At 40.7% G+C, this 19,906-nt stretch overlaps 2 protein-coding genes across 11 annotated transcripts in view; one reads left to right on the forward strand and one right to left on the reverse strand.

Moving 5' to 3' along the window:
• pax6b (paired box 6b) overlaps positions 1-19,906 on the forward strand; it is a 62,042-nt gene that overhangs the window by 1,464 nt on the left and 40,672 nt on the right. For 7 of the 10 annotated variants that reach the window (XM_088992678.1, XM_088992688.1, XM_088992686.1 and 4 more), the window contains exon 1: positions 11,102-11,239. The exons of 1 other annotated variant lie outside the window; for it this stretch is intronic. The gene's annotated coding sequence lies outside the window, so the exon portion shown is untranslated. Of the gene's footprint in view, positions 1-1,872; positions 1,996-11,101; positions 11,240-19,906 lie in introns of those variants that run through there. 2 more of the 10 variants (XM_088992680.1, XM_088992689.1) reach the window with 2 other exon arrangements.
• rcn1 (reticulocalbin 1, EF-hand calcium binding domain) lies at positions 7,602-13,934 on the reverse strand. The gene is made up of 6 exons (XM_088992691.1): positions 13,502-13,934; positions 12,251-12,444; positions 11,043-11,221; positions 9,627-9,687; positions 9,236-9,435; positions 7,602-8,387 (listed from the first exon to the last, which is right to left on the reverse strand). Exons 1-6 carry the CDS (start codon positions 13,720-13,722, stop codon positions 8,280-8,282), a joined length of 963 nt encoding a protein of 320 aa, XP_088848817.1. The 5' UTR covers positions 13,723-13,934; the 3' UTR covers positions 7,602-8,279.

Genomic DNA, 19,906 nt, shown 5'->3' on the forward strand with positions numbered 1-19,906 from the left:
GAACAGATAACATTGGGATATAATAATACACACACACACACACACACACACACACACACACACACACACACACACACACACACACACACACACACACACACACACAATAATAATAATAATCATTGTACATTTCATTTATAAGCGCCTTTCAAAACTCTCAAGGTCAATTTACACCAGTCACAGGATCATTGTTTTTCCCGTGGGTGAGCAGCGGCAGCCACATACGCCAGCGTTCACTTAACCCAGAATAACTCAAATAGATAGAAATTTAGATAGCTCGCTAATAGATAACTAATATATATCTATAGCTAGCTAGATAGCTAATAGATAGCATATATATAGCAAATAGATAGCTAGCTAGGAAGCCAGCTAGATAGCTAGTTAGCAACATACATAAGACAAATGCATCCTTTCCTCATCAGATAGCCAGCCCTCATTGGCTGCATGTGGACAAAAATATCAGGACGCTGTGTAATTGTACAGTACCTACAATCAGTGACAAACACAGATGCATATTACAACTAGCTATCTATTAACTATGTCTTTGAGAGTTTTGGAAGGCGCTTGTAAATGCAATGTATTAATATTAGCCATTATGTATTATTACTAGAATTATTAGCTAGCTAGCTTGCTTTCTACCTATTTGAGTTACTTCCGGATTGAGTGAAAACTGGCGTATGGCTGCCGCTGCTCACCCACAGAAAAACTGATAGTGACCATGAGATTTTTGAAAGGCGCTTATAAATGAAATGTATTATTAATTATTATTATTATTATTATTATTATTATTACTCATTTTTTTCCAGTGGTCACTGATTTTGGAACAAGGCAATTTTTCTTCATCAGAGGGTTCAAGGTCATGCTGTGCTATGCTAAGTTCTTCTACCCATGTCTTTTGGGATGCTGGATGCAAAAAAATGTATTTTGATACTTTTGTCCACATTAATTTGTCATAAACAAAGGTCTTTTTTAATTTATTTAACTTCCTCTCCCTTGATATTCGGTGACTATTTTATTTCCATATGTCATACAGTGGAGTCCCAGGTGCTTTCAATGTCTTCTGATGGCCAAAAGACATTAGTTATCCTCCATGTGCTGGAAAGGTCAGTGCACATGTAGCTCAGGGGGGACGGTAGGGGCCTGGGTGAACCCCAAGGGACGAGGCCGCCAATAGTGGAAACTTATTTGGATGCTTTCGTGTGAGGACGGCACTGCAACAACAGGAGGCGCTGTTAGGGTTTGTAGCATGTTTAGTCAGGCATGTTGTTTTCCCAGACAGCCTCGTTCCAGTCTCGCACCCCTCAGGCTCTTGTGCAGAGCTCTGTACGGTCTGAGGGGCCGAGGGGGTCTTGGGAAAGGGGTGCGGGGTGGTATTCCCTGTGGTGTAGCATGGAGCCTGAGGGCCTGCAGTGTGTGGGTGCACGGGGAATGCTTTGGCCTCGAGGGGCCTGGAGCTCAGATGGAGCCTAGAGGGGCATCTTTCTCACTCAGGGAGCAGATAGAGGAAGACAGCACCTTGAGAGGAGGCTCCCATGAGGATAAATACACATAAATGTGCACACTAGCATAATGAAGATTTTTGAAATTCTCTCTTTTTTTGCTGTCTTTCATCTCCTGGTGTATTTCAATGGAAGATGTTCACCTCTAACAGGATTAGATATTTCTCCATCATGTGAGATACGAGATCACAAAGTGAACCAAGACCCCCTGGGGGAGAGCTGGATGAGGCACAGCCTCCTCTTGCTCCCTCCATCCCACAGGATTCCAGATGCTAGAAAGCGAGGAGCAGAGGAAGGAGGGAGCCAAATGTGGACAAATGGAGCGAGAGAAGCATTTTGTCCAAAGATATCAGTCTCATTGGGATACCATGGTCTCCACTTGGACTGTTAGTGAAAACAGCTCCAGTCTTTTTCAAGTTATGGATGAAAAATGGTATAAGGCTCCAAGTGAAGCACAGGATATTTTTTTAGGTACACCTCTGCAGTCTAACATGAGGTGAGTGCTGCCTTGTCTCAGAAGTGACCCAACTTTTAAAAAGAGCCTCATCAATGAGTAAAAAAACAAATAAAACAAAACATTTATCATGTCCATCTAAAATGGGACATACATGCATCATTATGTAAGGTTGCGACAAACCATCATTTGAACAATCCGATTTTGTAATCTAATTGACAAATTAACATTAATTGTAATATTTAATCATTTTATGACATAACTTAGTCGAGATAACTCGGCTCAGTCGAATGGTGATGGACTCGAACCCTCGATTGACCAGACAGCAAAGGTTCTTCATATGATTACTGTAGACTACAACCATAATAATAGGAACATCTACAATACGGCAATGCACAAAAAGAGACAGAGCTATTTTGCTAATGCACCCCATGTCAGTCAAACGTTGCTCGGACTCGTCACCAACTCAAAAACAAGACTTCCTGAATATTCAGCGCAGGTTTTAAAACGTAAAATATAGCTATATGCGGTGGAATCTTTGTAAAATACGCTCAGTAGAAGTCATTTGAAGTAATTTTACCAATTATGGACACAACTTGTCTGAAGGCGTCGGTTGTCCTTTAAGTAGGCAGGGTACACCCTGAACCACTCCATAATGTGTACTGAGTTGTCTTGCAGAGGACAAAGAGTGTACCAGTACATGACCAATGCTCAAATGATTTACGGGTAAAGTATTCCGAACCATTTGACTTCGCTACAATTGGTCCAGTACCTCCACCAGAGGGAGTAGAGTGCTGTGATGGGAGCAAGGAGAGGCGAGCAGTAACCTCAGTGATGGCCATCAAAGATTGATGGACTCCTACAAGCTGCATTGTCAAGCCAGTAAAAACATGAAGACTGCCCACATTGCTATGACACGCACATACAGTTGCACATATTGGTCGGTTCATTTTCTTCTCAACTGATGCCGGCAATGTGGAGGCACAATGATGTGCTGCAACATAGTGCAATATACAGTATAGATTGGGCTCAAGTATATTGAGGAAGTACATACATGCATAAGTGCAGTTTTTTCGTCTTTATTTAGCCAAGCCACAAATTTTGCATGACAAAAAAACTAGTCACAAAAAAAGGAAGGAAGATGCTTTTTCTGCCATCTAGTGGAAGCGTGTTTAATCGATCACTATAGTTGGCTGGCATAGATACCGTATTTTCCAGTGTACCCCAAAATAATTGATTTTCTTGAAAAGACGACCCTGCGCCATATACGCCAGTGCACCTTATATGTGAAGTAATACTGAGCCACAAGAGGTCTCGCAACTACTATCAGCAGCCATTTCCCCCTGTAGAAGAAGTAGTGCGTAACCCCAGCCTCTAGTATAGCGCCTTATAATGTGGTGTGCCTTATATTTAGAAAACCTTTATATATTTATATATTATATCAGTGTTTGAAATAACATCTGCCTGGAGGCCCGGGGCGTACAACTTTTACGTCGGCCGGGTGGCCGACAACTTCTTCAAGAAGAAAAAATATGTTTTCCAAATCAAACGTTTGTTTTATTCAATAAAGCAAAAGCTACAAGCAAATTGCTATAAGCCACGTGGACTCCTCTTTATAAGCGCTTTTCAAAACTCTCAAGTACACTTTACAGTCACGGTATAGTCCGAAGCACGAAACAGGCTTCTGATTGGCTGCAATGCCAAACGAACGTTCGTTTGGCATATTGCACATTGTGCACCATGACGACAAACGACACCTGGAGCAAAATCTTCAGCAGGGGATATTTACTATAAATTAAGCGAGGGAGCATTTGTGGTAGGTACTTCCTTAATTCAAAAAAAATCCTTTATACTTCGCAACAATGTTTTTTTTGCGATTAGTTGTCTTATTGTGTTTCAAGTTGTGAAAAATGGGGCAGGCAACTTTATGGCCGGGCAGGCAACTTTTCAGAGTTGTTGCCCTGGTGTCCGCTAACTTTTTGTCATGAGTTTCAGACACCGATTATATTTTGAAAACATTTTTCATTCATTGGAGGTTCACCTTATAGTCCGATGCGCCTTATACGTGGAAAAGGTTTGAGAATACACCATTCATTGGGGGTGCGCCTTATACTCCGGTACGCCTTATACACTGGAAAATACGGTAGAAAAGCCTACAGGGTATTGGCACACATGATTTAGATGATTATTGAAACAGACACACGTTATCATATGAAGGGCATGGAAATCCAGCCCAACCAAGGCTTCAATCCAACAATTCCTGAGGGCGGAAAGAATTACCATTATATACTAAATTTATAAAGACATGAGGAAGTATTAAGATATTCATAAGAAACTGGAGGAGGATGTGATGATGCAGTGGGGATGTCGTAGCAGTATCTTGTCTTTTCTGACTTTAATTGGTTGAAAGAGCTGCATACGATGACAAAAAGACAGTCCGGTATTTGCATAGATGACGTGAACGTTTCAGCGGATGGCACCAATGGTCTCATGAGTCCATTCTCACCCGCAGGGCTCATTATTATCAGCGTAGAGGACTTGATCATGGCAGACGCTCATATGAGAGACGTCTGAAGGCGTTTTACAAATGTGCACACACACACAAACACAAATGCACACACACAAACAGTGAACGATTAGAGGGGTACTGTGATAAAGAGCGAACTGTTAAACATGGCCAAGAGGCAGGCCTGTCTGTCCCTATGTTGTGTGTACAGTCGTTTATCTTACACACACTCACCAACCTACAAACACACGTGTGCACATACACATAGATGGAACCCGACATGACAAATATCATCTGCTATTTACAGGAAGTCTATTAGGGTCTTTGGTTGACTAATTACGCAAATGAGGAATGCAAGAATGGGCACAACTGGAGCACTACCTCAGTGGTTGCATGGTCAAATAAAATACGTCATTCTCTTTGTTTTATGTTTAGTTTGACAATAATGTTCGTTGAGAGTGGCTTTAAACAGCATGAAGACACGCTTTGGAAGTACAAATAAACAAATATTGGGATTCCGTCAAGACAACGAGATACATCTCATATCAATGTATATTCTTTCTAGCCGTCAAATTCTCACACCATCACCGATATTTGTCCCCATGAGGTCACAAACTAATGCGGTTGCGGATTTTCCATAACGCCCTTGTAAAGTCTACAAAATGGATGCATAGCTGCCCAAAACACCGAACAAGCTCACTTGGATGTAGGGCAAGACCAAGTTTGTGTGAATTTTTATAAAACAGTCATTGGTGGTTACGCATACCCCACCCAATATTCAACCCAGCAAAATGTCTTATTAATTCAGCAGAAACCCAAGAAAAACAAGCTTTCCAGACATTGCTCATCGTGTGCTGGCATAGGGTCGAAGACTGCGGCAGAACAACACATGCATCGTGCTGTCCCCTTGTTCCTAATGAGTTTTATCGCATTGGTCCCGCTTGACTTGTCCTGTTAAGTGGCACACATATATCCATGTGTTCCACATGAGCAGGCAGAGGGGACACGCTGGGTGGCGGAGACGCTTTCTCAGTTACATGGCACTGTTTTGAACGGCAACAGCCAGCAGCGAGAGCCAGTCAGCTTCACTCAGCATCTCTACGGTGCTAACGTGCGACGAGCAGTGTGCAGTTGCCAATTGGTCGTGAGCGCCGACGACGGGGTCCATTTGTTCTTGATGTTCAAGGAGTTAAGAAGTCACAATGGAGACGGCGGAAAATGATGAAGCAGGATTGGGCTTCTTCTTGGCTCGAGACGGATGCCAAAATAATACTAGTTTCTGAACCTAATTAGAAAGGAGTTAGTGTCAAATTGGGTTGCCCCTGCCAACCATTACCAACAGTTCCGTGCATAAAGATTATAAAGTACACAAAGTGGTGAACCGCCGTATATTCACAGTTCAGAATTCACATATTTTTGGTATCGATCTTCCATTATTGAGTGAAACTCAACTATTTGCTGTTTTTGAGCTCAGGTCAAGGCAATGAAATTGCTTTGCCCCCATTTGGTGGAATTTTGGTGCTATTGATTAATTTATGCTTCTCTCCCACTGAAGTTCCTCATCCACTAGTTTTCTTTAGAGTTACATGTTTTGACTGACAAATACAGTAAAGTCTCGTTATATCGATATCGGATATATCGATACTATTTCTATGCACGCACGGAGAAAATTACATGCAAACAGGGTCGGATATATCGATAGTCCCGGTTATATCGATATTTTTTCGGACTCCCTTGGATATCGATATAACGAGACTTTACTGTAGATTGAAACGAATTTGTGGATACGTTGACACATATTTACAAGAATGAATGTATTTAAACACATTTAAATGGGCATACTTTTGACTCATTCACTGACAGACGTGCAAAATTGTGTGCACTCCAGTGCCAGGGTTTTTGTCGTTTTTACTACAATTCCAGGACCCACAGAATATTGAGGTTTAGGACTACATAAACATTCAAGGCAGCGTAAGTAACCTTAGTCTTTTCTTTCATCAGAAAAAAAGTTATTTCCTAAATTATATGGGTCTAGAGTTATATGAGCTTTAAATGAAGCCGGGTGTAAATTTATGTAGCGCTTTAACAACAGTTGAAGCTGGAACAAAGCACTAACATGGACAAAAGTGAAATTCTGCCCCCTTGTGGAAGAGAAAACACATTGCCAGAGGTCTGGCCAGCGCTTTATCGGCACCCCCACCCAGGAAAAAAAACAAAACCCGAACAGATTCGGGAATGGCGCTCTAGGTCAGTTCAGGTTTCAGTTCTCAAATAAATGGCAGAGAGTTAAATACAGTAAAGTCTCGTTATATCGATATTCAAGGGAGTCCGAAAAAATATCGATATAACCGGGACTATCGATATATCCGACCCTGTTTGCATGTAATTTTCTCCGTGCGTGCATAGAAATAGTATCGATATAACCGGGACTATCGATATATCCGATATCGATATAACGAGACTTTACTGTATGTCCAAACATATTTGTACGCGAAATTGTAAAAAATAAGAGATGGCATTATCTTTCCCAGGCAATTACCCTGTGGCATTATGGGGACAAAAATGTCAAATGTTAATCATGCATTAGAGATATTTAAAAAATACACATAAACAATGAATACTTGATTTTTTGATCATATTGCCAAAGTGTAGGGCAAATGCTTAAAAAAAAGCCTCTTCTACTTACTTCCACATGCACAAGTCAATACCCTGTGGCATGTAAGGAAAACAGGATTTTTTCCCCCCTGTAACTACATGTGGCCCATGCTTGGAGTACTGTGTCTCTCTCCCGAGTGCCCCAAACACACCTATTACGTATAATGTAATTCTAAATTATCCCAGTTGTGAACAGTTGCGTCTCTGCCATGTGAAGGACTGGCGACCAATCCATGGTGTGCTTGGCACCTCACCCATTTTAATCTGGGATAGACCCCAGGTCATCCATGAAAAGAGCTTTAGAAAATGCTTTTGCAGTGGAAGCACCAAAGTTGAATGATCCTCAACCGTCTTCTGTGTGAAGTCAGCATGAGCTTATTGTTTGAGAATTCAGCTCAGTATTTTCTATACTAAATTGACAGGGGGAGTGGCCATAATACAACTTGGAGGCCAACTTATGCCCGACAGATTCAATAGAGACCAAAAGTGTACGTGTTTCTTTGTTTATTTTTACTTTTTTTTCTTCAATGTTGAAGTACTAAAAATGTTACTGTGTGACACTCCTCACTAATGTGAACCATGAAAATAAATGTAGTGTTTTGAAAGAATGAAACAAACATTAAGATGGTAGGGTGATGAGACATTTTTGGCCCATTTAACAAATCAACAAATAAATAGATGTAAAATCAACATAAATCTTTCAGGTGCTAAACTAAGTCAAACAACCCACGAAGTGCAAATACACTGCAGTTAAAACATCACCGTACAGACATCGTAAGAAAAAACAGTTCAAACCAACATAACGACGTTTTTCACTAACACACGGCCTAACCAGAGCAAAAATGTAAATAAATAAACTTCTGTTCTTTGAACTGCAGCTTCACATTAACATTGTTATCAAAAAGTTATTCATAGAGCTTGTAAGGCAGTGAAGCCGACAAGTCGGCGAAAGGCACAGATGATTGGAAGAACGTCATCTTTCTGCTCCTGAATGTCAGAAACAGCCACACATTGAAATACTTTGACTTTTTAGCGTAAGTGGTAGGACAGGCGTGGATCAAGTAGGCCTCCAACTTGTTGGTTATCTACAGTGAGAGTCAAACAAGACTGAGATTCTGGCATAAAAATCAATTTGAATTCAACGTGGCCACATCAGAAGTGTAGCTCAAAGCTCATCATGGTTCCTGGTAAGGTCCTCTCCGTAGTTGGTGGCTTGACTTCCAACAAACATATTCCAATTCTCCAGGATTTCTTCTTTAGTCAGCATTTGGTCCTGAAAATAATGTTGTGAGTTACTGTTTGGGCTGCAACAATCAATCAAATCATTTGTTTACAAAAAAGGTTGAAGCGACATCTCACACAAGCTAATGTTTCTGCAATTGCACGTAACATTCCGTGCACAAGTAAAGAGTGCAATATGACTAACTAGTTACAACGTATGGCAAGAACCTTGCAAGTTGTCAAGATTAGAGACAGACAGTCGTGAACTTTCAATCAATTTCCTGAACTAATGGTAAGAAATCATAGATAGATTGACATATTTATACACTAGATGTCAATGGCCACAAATCACACTGGATCACTTCAAACGCAAAGTAACAGATTAGACAAGTTAATAGTCAGTCTTTCTTTGACACGCATGTCACTCACCACCTTTTAAATCCATATAAAACAATTTAAAATTGGAAATAGGCAACAATAATACAAGTACCTCACATGCACACCACGGTGTCTGTTGATGCCAAATTCACTTTTATCAAAATACTTGACAATCAGAACAATGCTCGATCACTGCAACCTCACAACAAATTCAAATAAATCTGGGCAAGGGAGTTTAATATATGATATATTAAATTTGTTACAAACATTGGGAGAAACCTATTTTTATTTTGTTAAATACTTGTTGCATCGTACAAGAATTGAGGCAATTCGCGTCCATTCTTGATTATGTTTGGTGAACTAAGTAGCAGATAAACATCAGCTAAACATAGTTGAGCTACATCAACACAGATGTCATCCCAGCAGTGATCTGCTCAGCACAATCCAAGCATTGTGAAGCAAAGTCATATGTGTCATATCAAGCATTTAAAACATAAACATGGTATCTTCAAGAAGTTGTACCTTGTCTTGGTCAGACTCATAGACCAGGTGTCGCGCCTCAGCCTGAGCATGGTCGTAGTTTTGAGGCATAATCCATTGACGAATTTCATCCCTGTCCATTTTACCGTCTTTGTTCAAATCTCTGAAGTCAGAGAACTGATCCCTCTCTGTCTTGAGCCAGTCTGGTTCCGGGCCGCCGTCCTCATTGGCAAACATGTCGGCTAAAAGGGGATAAGTCGTTTGTTATGACAATGACGAACTAAACCCTCCGAATATGGTCCTATCATCCATAACATGGTATTTTGCTCTACATTTTAAGGAAAATGATTGCTCAATTTCCATTCGTTTCCCATTTCTCTGGAATTGCACTGAAGCACAGTGTTTCCAATTATTTAACGTAACTTGAACTCACCAACGTACTCGTCCTCATCCACATGTCCGTCGCCATTCTTGTCAATGTCTTCCAGAGTTTCCTGCATTCAACACAATGAGGTGATGTCACTAGTGAGGGTCACCAGCAGCCGGAACATTCACTCGGACGAATAAAGACAGAAACAAGTTGCCCTGGGCAGTGCAACTCAACATGAGGGTCACTTTACAGCCTTTGCTGGCGTACTGGCGCTGCAATTACAAGTAGCCCTGTTTATGTGGAATAACACATTCCTACCACATTTAGAGCATGTAGCCCCACACCTAAACATGTCTTTGCCCACTTTCAGATGAGACTTGAGTGAGTGAACAACTACATGCTAACCACACGCACTGATCTCCACACGCGATAAACTCACAGATGCAGATTTTTCTGTAGGTGAGACACCCGCTCTGAAGACTGATGAATATTTAACGGATGCGTAGAATACAGCTGACTAATAATAAACAAGCTCCATCAACATGCTAAACTCAGTCAGAATGGTTTCATATTGGGGGAATGCTCTGTAAAATCTAAATCAAATTATTTGCTTGCTCCAAACTTTGCTGGAAATGTCAACCTCAAACCTAAACAAATAAATGCATCTTTTTTTTAGCACATTTGGTTAGTGTGGGCGCATATATTTAGAATGAAGGTTTTTTTTGTAAACAGGACAGTGCTTGTCCTATGTTTTGACGTTTTGATGAAAAATATTTCACAGCAGCTTTTCTCATATGCACGACTAGGCCACAGGAGGCAGTATTATAAAGTCATGTAGACAAAAACCAAGACGAGTTTCACGACTACTATAAGTAAACTACATATCATATTAGTTGTTTTTACATGTTTGATGAAGCATATTGACCTCTGAATATTGTTGTCAGTCTACATGTGTTCATATATTTGTCGCTGAAAGCCTTATCACAAATCCAGATTCATACGAAGGTGTTAAGACAGAGGACTCTGTTCCATCAATTGGACCATGTGGCTACTGGAAGAAATGGATTGATTATTAGTTTCAGCCATTTTTGGCACTATTGGAGAGATGCCACAGGCTGAACATTTGCTCAGTACCATTGGGTGACATCATAAAAAATGAGCCTTTTAATAATTAACTATGTCAAATGGGTAGTACAACTTTTATGAACAAGGCAGCATAGTGCCTTACTGCGAAACGTTTCCCACGCAACTGTACCGTGAGGCCAAATTCATATTTAAAGATAGAGTGTTAAATGGGACAGCCGGTATGTCCCTCTGGACGCTCTCCCCCAAAATATACAGACTATCATTTGAAGGGCAGACTGAAATTTTGATTTGGAAGCATCCAAATGTTGCATATTTATCAAAGCAGGCCACCTAATGGGACCTGCTGCAACCAGCGTGTGCTTTTCAGTAGCAATGAGCTCGGAGAAGGCTCACCTGCACCACAATCTCCTTCATGTGGTCAAACTCCTCAGGGTGCAGGAAGGTTGTGAACTCTTCCCTGTCAGCCGCCTGATCTCCGTTCAGATCAGCCGTTTTGAACCTTCTCTCATCGCGGGGAAGCATCTTCTTGAAGCTGAACTGGTCTGTCGTATCGTCAAACTCTTCGGGATTGGCTAAGCACACGAGGACAGGTTTGATTTTGTATTCACGCTTCGAATTTCATTGTTTTGAAAAGAAAAATATTGTAGTTTCTGCAAGTATTTACCAATAAAACAGTAAAAATTGAGTCAAATGGAAATATAGTTTTAAATTATGGGCCCCTATTGCTCCTCATAATGTTAATCCAGAGCCATATATTATTGTATTTTCTGGTGTATAAGGCGCATCCAAAAGCCTTCATTTTCTTCAAAATATGAGCCTGCGCCTTATAAGCATGTGCGTCTTATATGTGAAGTAATATTGAGCCACAACAGGTCTCGCAACTACTTTAAGCAGCACAAGACTCCATTTCCCCCTGTAGAAGAAGTAGTGCGGTAACCCCAGGCTCTAATGTAGAGCCTTATAATGTGGTGTGCCTTATATTTGGAAAAAAAATATATATTTCTATATTATATTTGGAAAACTCTTTTCATTCATTGGATATGCACCTTATAGTCCGGTGCGCCTTATATGTATGTGGAAACGGTTTATAAATACACCATTCATCGGGGGTGCGCCTTGTACTCCGGTGCACTTTATACACCAGAAAATACGATACCTTTTTCATTGCACGTTCTCAAAAATATAATTTTCATCGGATTTGACGCATACATAGTGGAGATATTATTAGCAAAATGGTCACCAAGATGTTGCATGCGTGAGATGACCAGTTGTTGAGAGGTGCTTTTCAAAGAAATAAAATAAAATAGTGCCACACACTACTGAGCGGCACATAACTTTTTGCTGTCGTACGTTTAAAAAAAACAATCACACTTGCATTGGTGAAGATTTGCAAATGACAATATGAAATATGTAAACCCTGTGATTCAAACCATTCTTGCTGAGTTCCTGTTTGGTTTTCCGCATGGGTTTTTCTTCTTCTATAAGAACCCTAAAATACATCAGGATATACCCAAATACAAGCACGTGGGACTTTTTGCGCGTGTTAAGTTGATTCAGAATCATCCCTTGGATTGATGATCCCGAGGAGAGTGTTTTCTTACCAAGGTAGTATCCATACGTGGCTTGCTTGTATTCTTCCCAAGAGATCTTGTCGTCTTTGTTGAGGTCATAATCTGCCCAGACCTTGCCCACATTCTCGTAAACATAGCGCTTTTGGACACGTTTGATCCACGCTTTCAGTTCATCTGCGGTGATGAGGCCGTTGGCATCGCTGTCGATCCGCTCAACTATTTTACTGAAAGGAAAATGCCCGTCGACACCCCAAGAAAACAAGTTGAAAACTCCATCAGTGCTGGGTTTAGAATTAACACCACTTCCCAAGAATTTATGAACTATCAGGATATCCGGACCAAGGTAATGGAAACCGGCATGTCCGACAATATGCTTCCTGGATGGTGTGTGTATGTGTGTGTGCTGGGTTAAAGCAGCAGTTATTTGAATGTTTATAATCACAGTGACAATGTTGCCATCTTCCACTAGCCCATTGGCAGCAGTTAGCATTATACGATCTGACTTCGGTGGTCCAACTGTTTGGTTGAACATTGTGTCATTTAAAAATATACTGTTTGTTTTTATTCATTTTGATCTGTCCATTTTACAGGAAAGTGGAAAAAAAACTATGCAGGCACGCTCAATGACTTTTTAGAAAAACTCAGGAAAAGAGACTTTTAATTTCCTCAAAGTGATATTACAGTGTCTAAGATAGTCTTCCATTTGTGGATAGCAAAATATGTTCCACAAGACATGCATTCCTCAACTATAAACGCTTAAAATGTTTTCTGTATTTTTTTGCCATGAGAGGAGACTGAACTTGAGATGGAGAGTTGGGGTGGGAGGGGCAGCAACCCAATTTAAACCAAGTATTCTTAGAATCCAGTTGCCACGTTGTAATGATGTATAAGGGGTTCTCCCAGTGTCACAGTAGGCCCTTTTCGCCACGTAAGAGCCGACAAAGCAGAAAAAGAAACAATTTCATGCGTTTGAATGAAGCATGGCGTGTATGTTGCGACTACAATGCTTCTTCAATGATGATCCATAATTAAAATCAAGTCATTAGGTGTGCAAGAAGACGCCGGCGGCACAACAATCAAGTTTTTGCATTTGCTGACATGCTTTGCACATATTTGTCGTGCACTCACGCTTTGTTTATAAATATTAATGGAGAGTTACACGCGAGGTATTTGTTCAACTGGTGTAGTGTGGAGTGAGTCTGCGTGATTTACAAGCAAAACTCACACTCAGAGGCTCTACTTTGGCGGTGGGTGCGAAGAGGGTCAGGCACCCTGACTTACCCGAGTCTGTCTTTGCTCTCCTCCGGGGTGAGTTGATCGAACGTCCTGGCCTCCTCCTTTCCCAGGAAGGCCTCGTGGTCGTATTGGAAGCTTTTGTTGTCTTCCTGGGTCCTCTCGTTTAGGTTGGTTCCGTGAACAACTCGCTCTTTCCTCGCAGTGGGCTTTCCGTGGGCCGCGGCGATGCACAGTAGCAGTGCGCAAACCAAGCTGAACATCTCCATCAAGAACGAACACGATCTTTTGTTATAAGACAACTGGAACTTCACCCTTCCGCTTCTAAATGATCTCGCTTTTGTCCTTCAGTGCTAACCAAGCCTCTACATTAAACAGCTTCAATTTTGGCACACTAATGCCAGAGAAGACGAATTTGCAGAAACCCCCGTTGCAATTTTTTATGTTTTGACGCAATTCAGTTTGCCTGTGGAAGGGACGTAACCAGGCGGTGACTTCCGGTCTACTCCTTTGTAGCCAATCAGAGCGTAGTTTAAGAGTGTCTTAGATGGGCTTCTCTGTAAGAACACACGCCATTGGTGAGATGGGCACGAGAGGAATTTCGGCGCCACGTTGCAAGCTCGTTGCAGCCTTCGGATGTGGTTGCTTGTTGGGTGATATGTGATGTTTTTTTTGTCTCTTTAACTCAGAAATCAGCCTCAGCATCAGACTAAAAACGAGGCAAACTGTATTGCATCAAAATAAATGTCTGTGTTTAATGTATCAAATATAAACCATGCATGGCTTGAAAGGCCCGATTATAGCGATGTTAGGTTTAGCACTGAAAGGACACAGGTCAATGATAAAATGGCAGCTATCATAGTACAAATTACAGAAATAGGTAAATGTAAGACCCAATATCACAACATTCGTAACATCGATTCTCTTCCCACCTTCAAATCCCATCTCAAAACCCACCTATTTAAAATTGCATTTTCTGTGTAGCTCTTTCTCGTTTCTATTTATAATTTTATTGTATTTATTGTATTCTATTTGTGATTGTATTTTATTTATTATAGTACCGATGCAGCGCCAGTCTGTGTCCTTAAGAGCTTTGAAAGGTGCTTAAAATAAAATGTATTATTATTATAACAAGCAAGCAAATGAGGACAAAATGTTTGGCTTTTTCGTCTGACCATGCGTTAAAAATAACAGGAAGTGATTTGCTGCTGTGTTACTTCCGGGTAGAGTGAACGCTGGCGCGAATGGCTGCCACTGCTCCCCTGCACAAATAAATAAATAAATAAATAAATAAATAAAGTTCTTATCCCATGACCGTAAAGTGTCCTTGAGCGTTTCGAAAGGCGCTTAGAAATTAAATGTATTATTATTATTATTATTATTATTATTATTATTATTATTATTATTATTATTATTATTATTATTATTATTATTATCCGTGCAGAAATCCAACTTCAGCAGTTTTATGCCAATCTTACTTAACATGTTTTTGCATAAAATTGACATTTTTCACATATGTAAGCTAATGATTAAAAAAGAAAATACATCAGACAAATTAGGACAAAAAGAGTAAACCATGAGTCCCTTTGCTTAATTGTCTGCCTTACCATAAATAATAATTTTAATGATCCGTAAACATTTTGGGGGGTATTTTACCGCAGAAACTGCTTAAATGTAGTAAATGACCATCACAATCAAGGTGGTCCATGTTTGTTAACTCGCATTCTGCAATGTGTTTTCAAAGTCAAAGTCAAAGTCAGCTTTATTGTCAAATATGCTAATATGCATGACATACAGCACAGATGAAATTAATGTCCTCTCGGACCCAGCGTGCAAGACATGCAAGGCACTTATAACGTGGCTAAAAAAGACATACAATTGACAACAGACAATACATGTAATTTCTGTATGTAAAGTGAGGTAGTGTCGTATGGAAAGTGAGGTCGTGACGTATGTAAAGTGAGGTAGTGACATATGTAAAGTGAGGAAGTGACGTACATAAAGTGACGTAATGTCGTAATTGCAAAAACAAACAACTAGAAAGGGTTGAAGTGAGGTCTTGTCTAATGAGAAATAACAAAAAATAGAGTTCAGGATGATCGTACAGCATGTAGCGTGTACTCAGAGTTCGGTGAGTGTGGCAGTGGGAAGGGGCAGGCTGGGCAGGGCTGGGAGGGAGTTGAGTCTCCGGACTGCCTGGTGGCAGAAACTGTCCTTGAGCCTGCTGGTCTTGGCTCGGAGACTCCGCAGTCTCCGACCCGATGGCAGCAGGCTGAAGAGGCTGTGGGAGGGGTGGGTGGGATCGCCAGCGATCCGGATGGCTCTGCGGGTGAGGCGGGTGTTGTAGATGTCCTGAAGGGGGGGGAGAGAGACACCGATGATCTTCTCAGCTGTCCTCACGATGCGCTGCAGAGTCTTACGGCAGGACACGGTGCAGGCGCCGTACCACACGGTGATACAGCTGGTCAGGATGCTCTCTATGGTACCGCGGTAGAAGGAGGTCGTGATGGGGTCAATAAGTCTCAAAACAATTTTGCTTGGGCAGTGAGATCAGCTATACTTGCAGAAGAATCGCATTACTCATCGACATCTCAACATGCTGTAATGTGGAAGAGCACAGTCTGTAGCCTCCAAACAACTTGCTGACACTGCCATGCCTAATCCTCAGTCGTGGGCAGGAGAAACATGTATTTTGCCATTCAACATTAGCATAATAAGCCAGCACATGGCACATTGCTGTTTTGCATAAATAGTACATCCTAGTTTATAAAAGGGCCCTGAGGCTAACTAGGCTCTTTATTCAATTAATGAATACTTCATGTATTTAAATTAGTCCTGCCTGGTCAATTCAAATTAGAGTGCCATCAGATGTGAACAAATACAAAAGTGTGTCTGTGTATGTGTCTGTGTCTTTTACCCTTGTTGTGAGATTCATCCTTTAAAGGACAACCGACGTCTCCGGACAAGTTGTGTCCATAATTTGTAAAATGGCTTCAAATGACTTCTATTGAGCATATTTTACAAAGATTCCACCGCATATAGCTATATTTTACGTTTTAAGACTCGCGCTGAATATTCCGGAAGTCTTGTTTTTGAGTTGGTGACGAGTCCTCACCCTACGTCACTGAAGGAACGCCCCTGACCGAAAAAAGGACACATTGTAGCAGTCCTTCCATCACGTCAATGCATTTTGCTGTACTTGTTTGGTCTGAAAACTTTGTGTTGCACCAAAAAGAGGCAGAAGAGGGCGACAAAGCTCCGTGTAAGGAATTAATCAGCCTGTGGACCTTCTGAAACTGGTCACTTCCGGGTTCATTTTTTTGCAGATTTTGGACACTTTAAGTCATTTTTATTGGTGTTTTGCATTTGACTAAAAATATCGTACTGCGTGTTTTGCTGATCAAAATGACAATGTTGTTCAGTAATTCTAAAGACAGGTAAACATTTATCTTGTTTCCCATATGTAATCTTTGATTGATTGATTGATTGATTTATTAATTGATTGATTGATTGATTGATTGATTGATTATTGATTGGTATTTCTAAATTAGAACAACATGGACAAATTGGCAGTCAGTAGTAATCACAAAGCACATATTTTATAATACTGGGCTTGGGGCACCACTGTGTATCCCTTTCCGTCACAACGGTTCCCAGAATGGACAATTTATCCTGTTATCAGGTTACAGGGTGCATGAAAAGGATACAGATTTTTAAAAATGAAAAATAATATTTTCAACTCATTTTTTTATTAATATTCAACATGAGGAGCAGGAAACCATTGTTACCACCTTAGCTGCAAAGCTAACTTTTCTGGGATTTTTAGCCCATTGGTAAGTTTGCATCGATGTCAAACAGCAATAACATTGACCGAAACAACTTTAAAATGTTACAAGGAGGAAGTAAGAGTGGCTTTCAACATGAATATTTCACTGTAGGAAAGCACGACTGGGAAGGGGGGGGGATTGCTCAGCTACAGGGATGTTCAGCTAACCATGAGATTACACACACACACACGCATGCACACACACACGCATGCACACACACACACACACACACACACACACACACACACACACACACACACACACACACACACACACACACACACACACACACACACACACCGCAAGAGGCATTTGGTTAATGTAATTAAGAAAACCCTATGGTGGGAGACACACAGCATTAGTGTCCAGGACAGATTTCTGTTTTGGCCTTCTCCTGGCCCACGCTCACTATCAAACATTGGACATTCTATTAATTTAATTTACTAATCATTGCTTCTGCTTCACGAACCTCCGAGTTTGTGTAAACACTGGGTATTTTATCCGAGTATGCGATGATTATAGCTGCATAAATAACTGCTTTAAGGCTGTGGATGTGATTGAAGGCAGAAAAGAGTGAACATATGTGATACGCAAATGTTTTAATTAGCTGCTTATATGTCATTTCTACCTTATCACCTCTTGTTGATTATTTAGACCTGATTCAAAACTGCTTTAGGTCTCATGCAGCAACAATATTCTAGATTGTTGCTTTCAAAATGGAATAATGACACTCATATCTGTTACCGTGGCTAATGAGCTCACATGCATGTTTAAAACATAAGATACCATCCAAAATATTTTTAAATTAAATGAGTGCCATTGCAACTACATTGATTGCTACTGTCAATATATGAGGACTGATTGAGCATTCAATGCAGGTACAATGTTGTCTGCTAGCGACTGTTAGCTAGCTATTTTAACTGTTGAGTTATATAATTGTGACTAAAAGAGGTTGGCTAATCAACCGGCTTTGACTACGACTGCTTGTCATCCTCAGATTTGTATTTGTTTCAAGTAATTTTCTACTGATATAATTTACGGCTTCCTTGAATTAACCTGTGATAGAAGATTATGTAGATAAATATTCTACTTTTTCAATGATACGCAGCATTACGTAACTAAGTACAGCTACCTCCCCTTGGTAGTTTTTTGTCTACCAGTTAAAATTACCGTAGTCTTAGCCATATATTACAAAGCAGCTGGGACAGAGATTAGTATTCAAGCAATACATTTAGTGTTTGTTTTTTGGGTGTAGTTTATGTCTAAACTTATTCCTGCTCATTGCCATTCATCTTCTGTTGTCAGCAAAATTTCAAGAGTCTACTGAACTGTCTATATGTTGAAAGCTCATAATATTGGCGATGGCAAATGAAAATGGTTCTCCCGTTCTGGTCTTTTGTGGGTTTTGAATCATGAGTTTTGCTTCACAACCTTTGGTCGGATTCCAAATTTCACAAAATCACACCATAGATCCAAATCAAAGGTGCTTTTTGAGACTTTTATTCTGAAACATTTATTTGAACCAACTAGATTTGTTTCGCCACCGTAATTATCATCTGTGTATTCTCTCAGAGCGTTCTTCTTCTCTACAAATTGGCAATGTATTCTTTGGATGCCTTCTCTTCCCGCAGGTTTGGGGGTCAGCCAAAGAATGTTTATTTGACTGAACAATAACAGCGACTATATGTCTGCCATCACACAATTACGCTTCCGCCATTTGCTCCTTCCCCACCATTCTGAATTATCGTAGTTCTTTTAACTCACCACCCCCCAATATTCTAGATAGATTAATAAACTTCTCAGTGCTGCCACAGAGGAGAAAGGAAACCTTTGCTCTGTTTAATGACAACTGTAAAGTGGAGGCAATCATGGGATACCTCCTGTGACATTTCCCCCGGTTCCTGTTCGCTCCACTTATCTCAGACAAATGGTCGTGCCAGGCCGCTATCGAGATGAAACATTTTCCCCGAGTCATTACGTCTGTCACTGGGGCCATTTCCATATTGAAAAATCTAAAACAATAAATGACACCCAGGCCTTTAATAACTGTGAGGGAATCATATTTGGAAAATTGCATCGAAGCAATAACCTTTTCTCTCTGTAATTAGATGACAGAGAGGACCTGGTTTTAATTAAGTCAGCAATTTATAGTCGCGTGGCCATACCTCAGTCTGCTGATTAGTATAGGAGGGATCACAGAACAGCGTAGGCTCAATTTGAGATTTGATCTAGTAATTACTGTGTTATATGGCAAATTTCGCGCCAAGCCTCAGACGCGAGGCTTGTCTATGGACGCAGTGCTCCGTGAAGCGTGGCCCTTGCCGTCGTTACTCACGCTGCAAATATGTGGGGAGCAAGTGTCTGTCTGAATGGGTCTTCAAAGGAGGTCATCAACGGCGGACATAATGTTTGAGGAGGTGTATTAAGGTGGAATTGTCATAGCGAGGCCCCCGTTTGTCAATCGGTATGTTTGTGTGTGCATGCATCGTTTTATGCCTCCTCTTAATTGAGTCCCCTGGTCACTGTATGACGCTAACATTTGCACGAGGGCCCGATACACTTAGGGATGCTGTTTTAATGTCGTATGAATAAACGTGGCCATTTACTGCCAATTTACGTCCTGACA

Source organism: Hippocampus bargibanti, linkage group LG03 (assembly GCF_051943395.1).
Source record: "Hippocampus bargibanti isolate YZ-2025 linkage group LG03, ASM5194339v1, whole genome shotgun sequence".
In the NCBI taxonomy this organism is placed as follows: domain Eukaryota; kingdom Metazoa; phylum Chordata; class Actinopteri; order Syngnathiformes; family Syngnathidae; genus Hippocampus; species Hippocampus bargibanti.

Bases quoted from the DNA above. Each gene is read 5' to 3' on its own strand.
- rcn1 (XM_088992691.1), bottom strand. From the start codon at position 13,722: ATGGAGATGTTCAGCTTGGTTTGCGCACTGCTACTGTGCATCGCCGCG. The intron at 11,222-12,250 runs GTAAGAAAACAC...TCGTGTGCTTAG, and splicing joins CACGTATGGATACTACCTTG to CCAATCCCGAAGAGTTTGAC. The intron at 9,688-11,042 runs GTGAGCCTTCTC...TGTTGAATGCAG, and splicing joins TGAAGGAGATTGTGGTGCAG to GAAACTCTGGAAGACATTGA.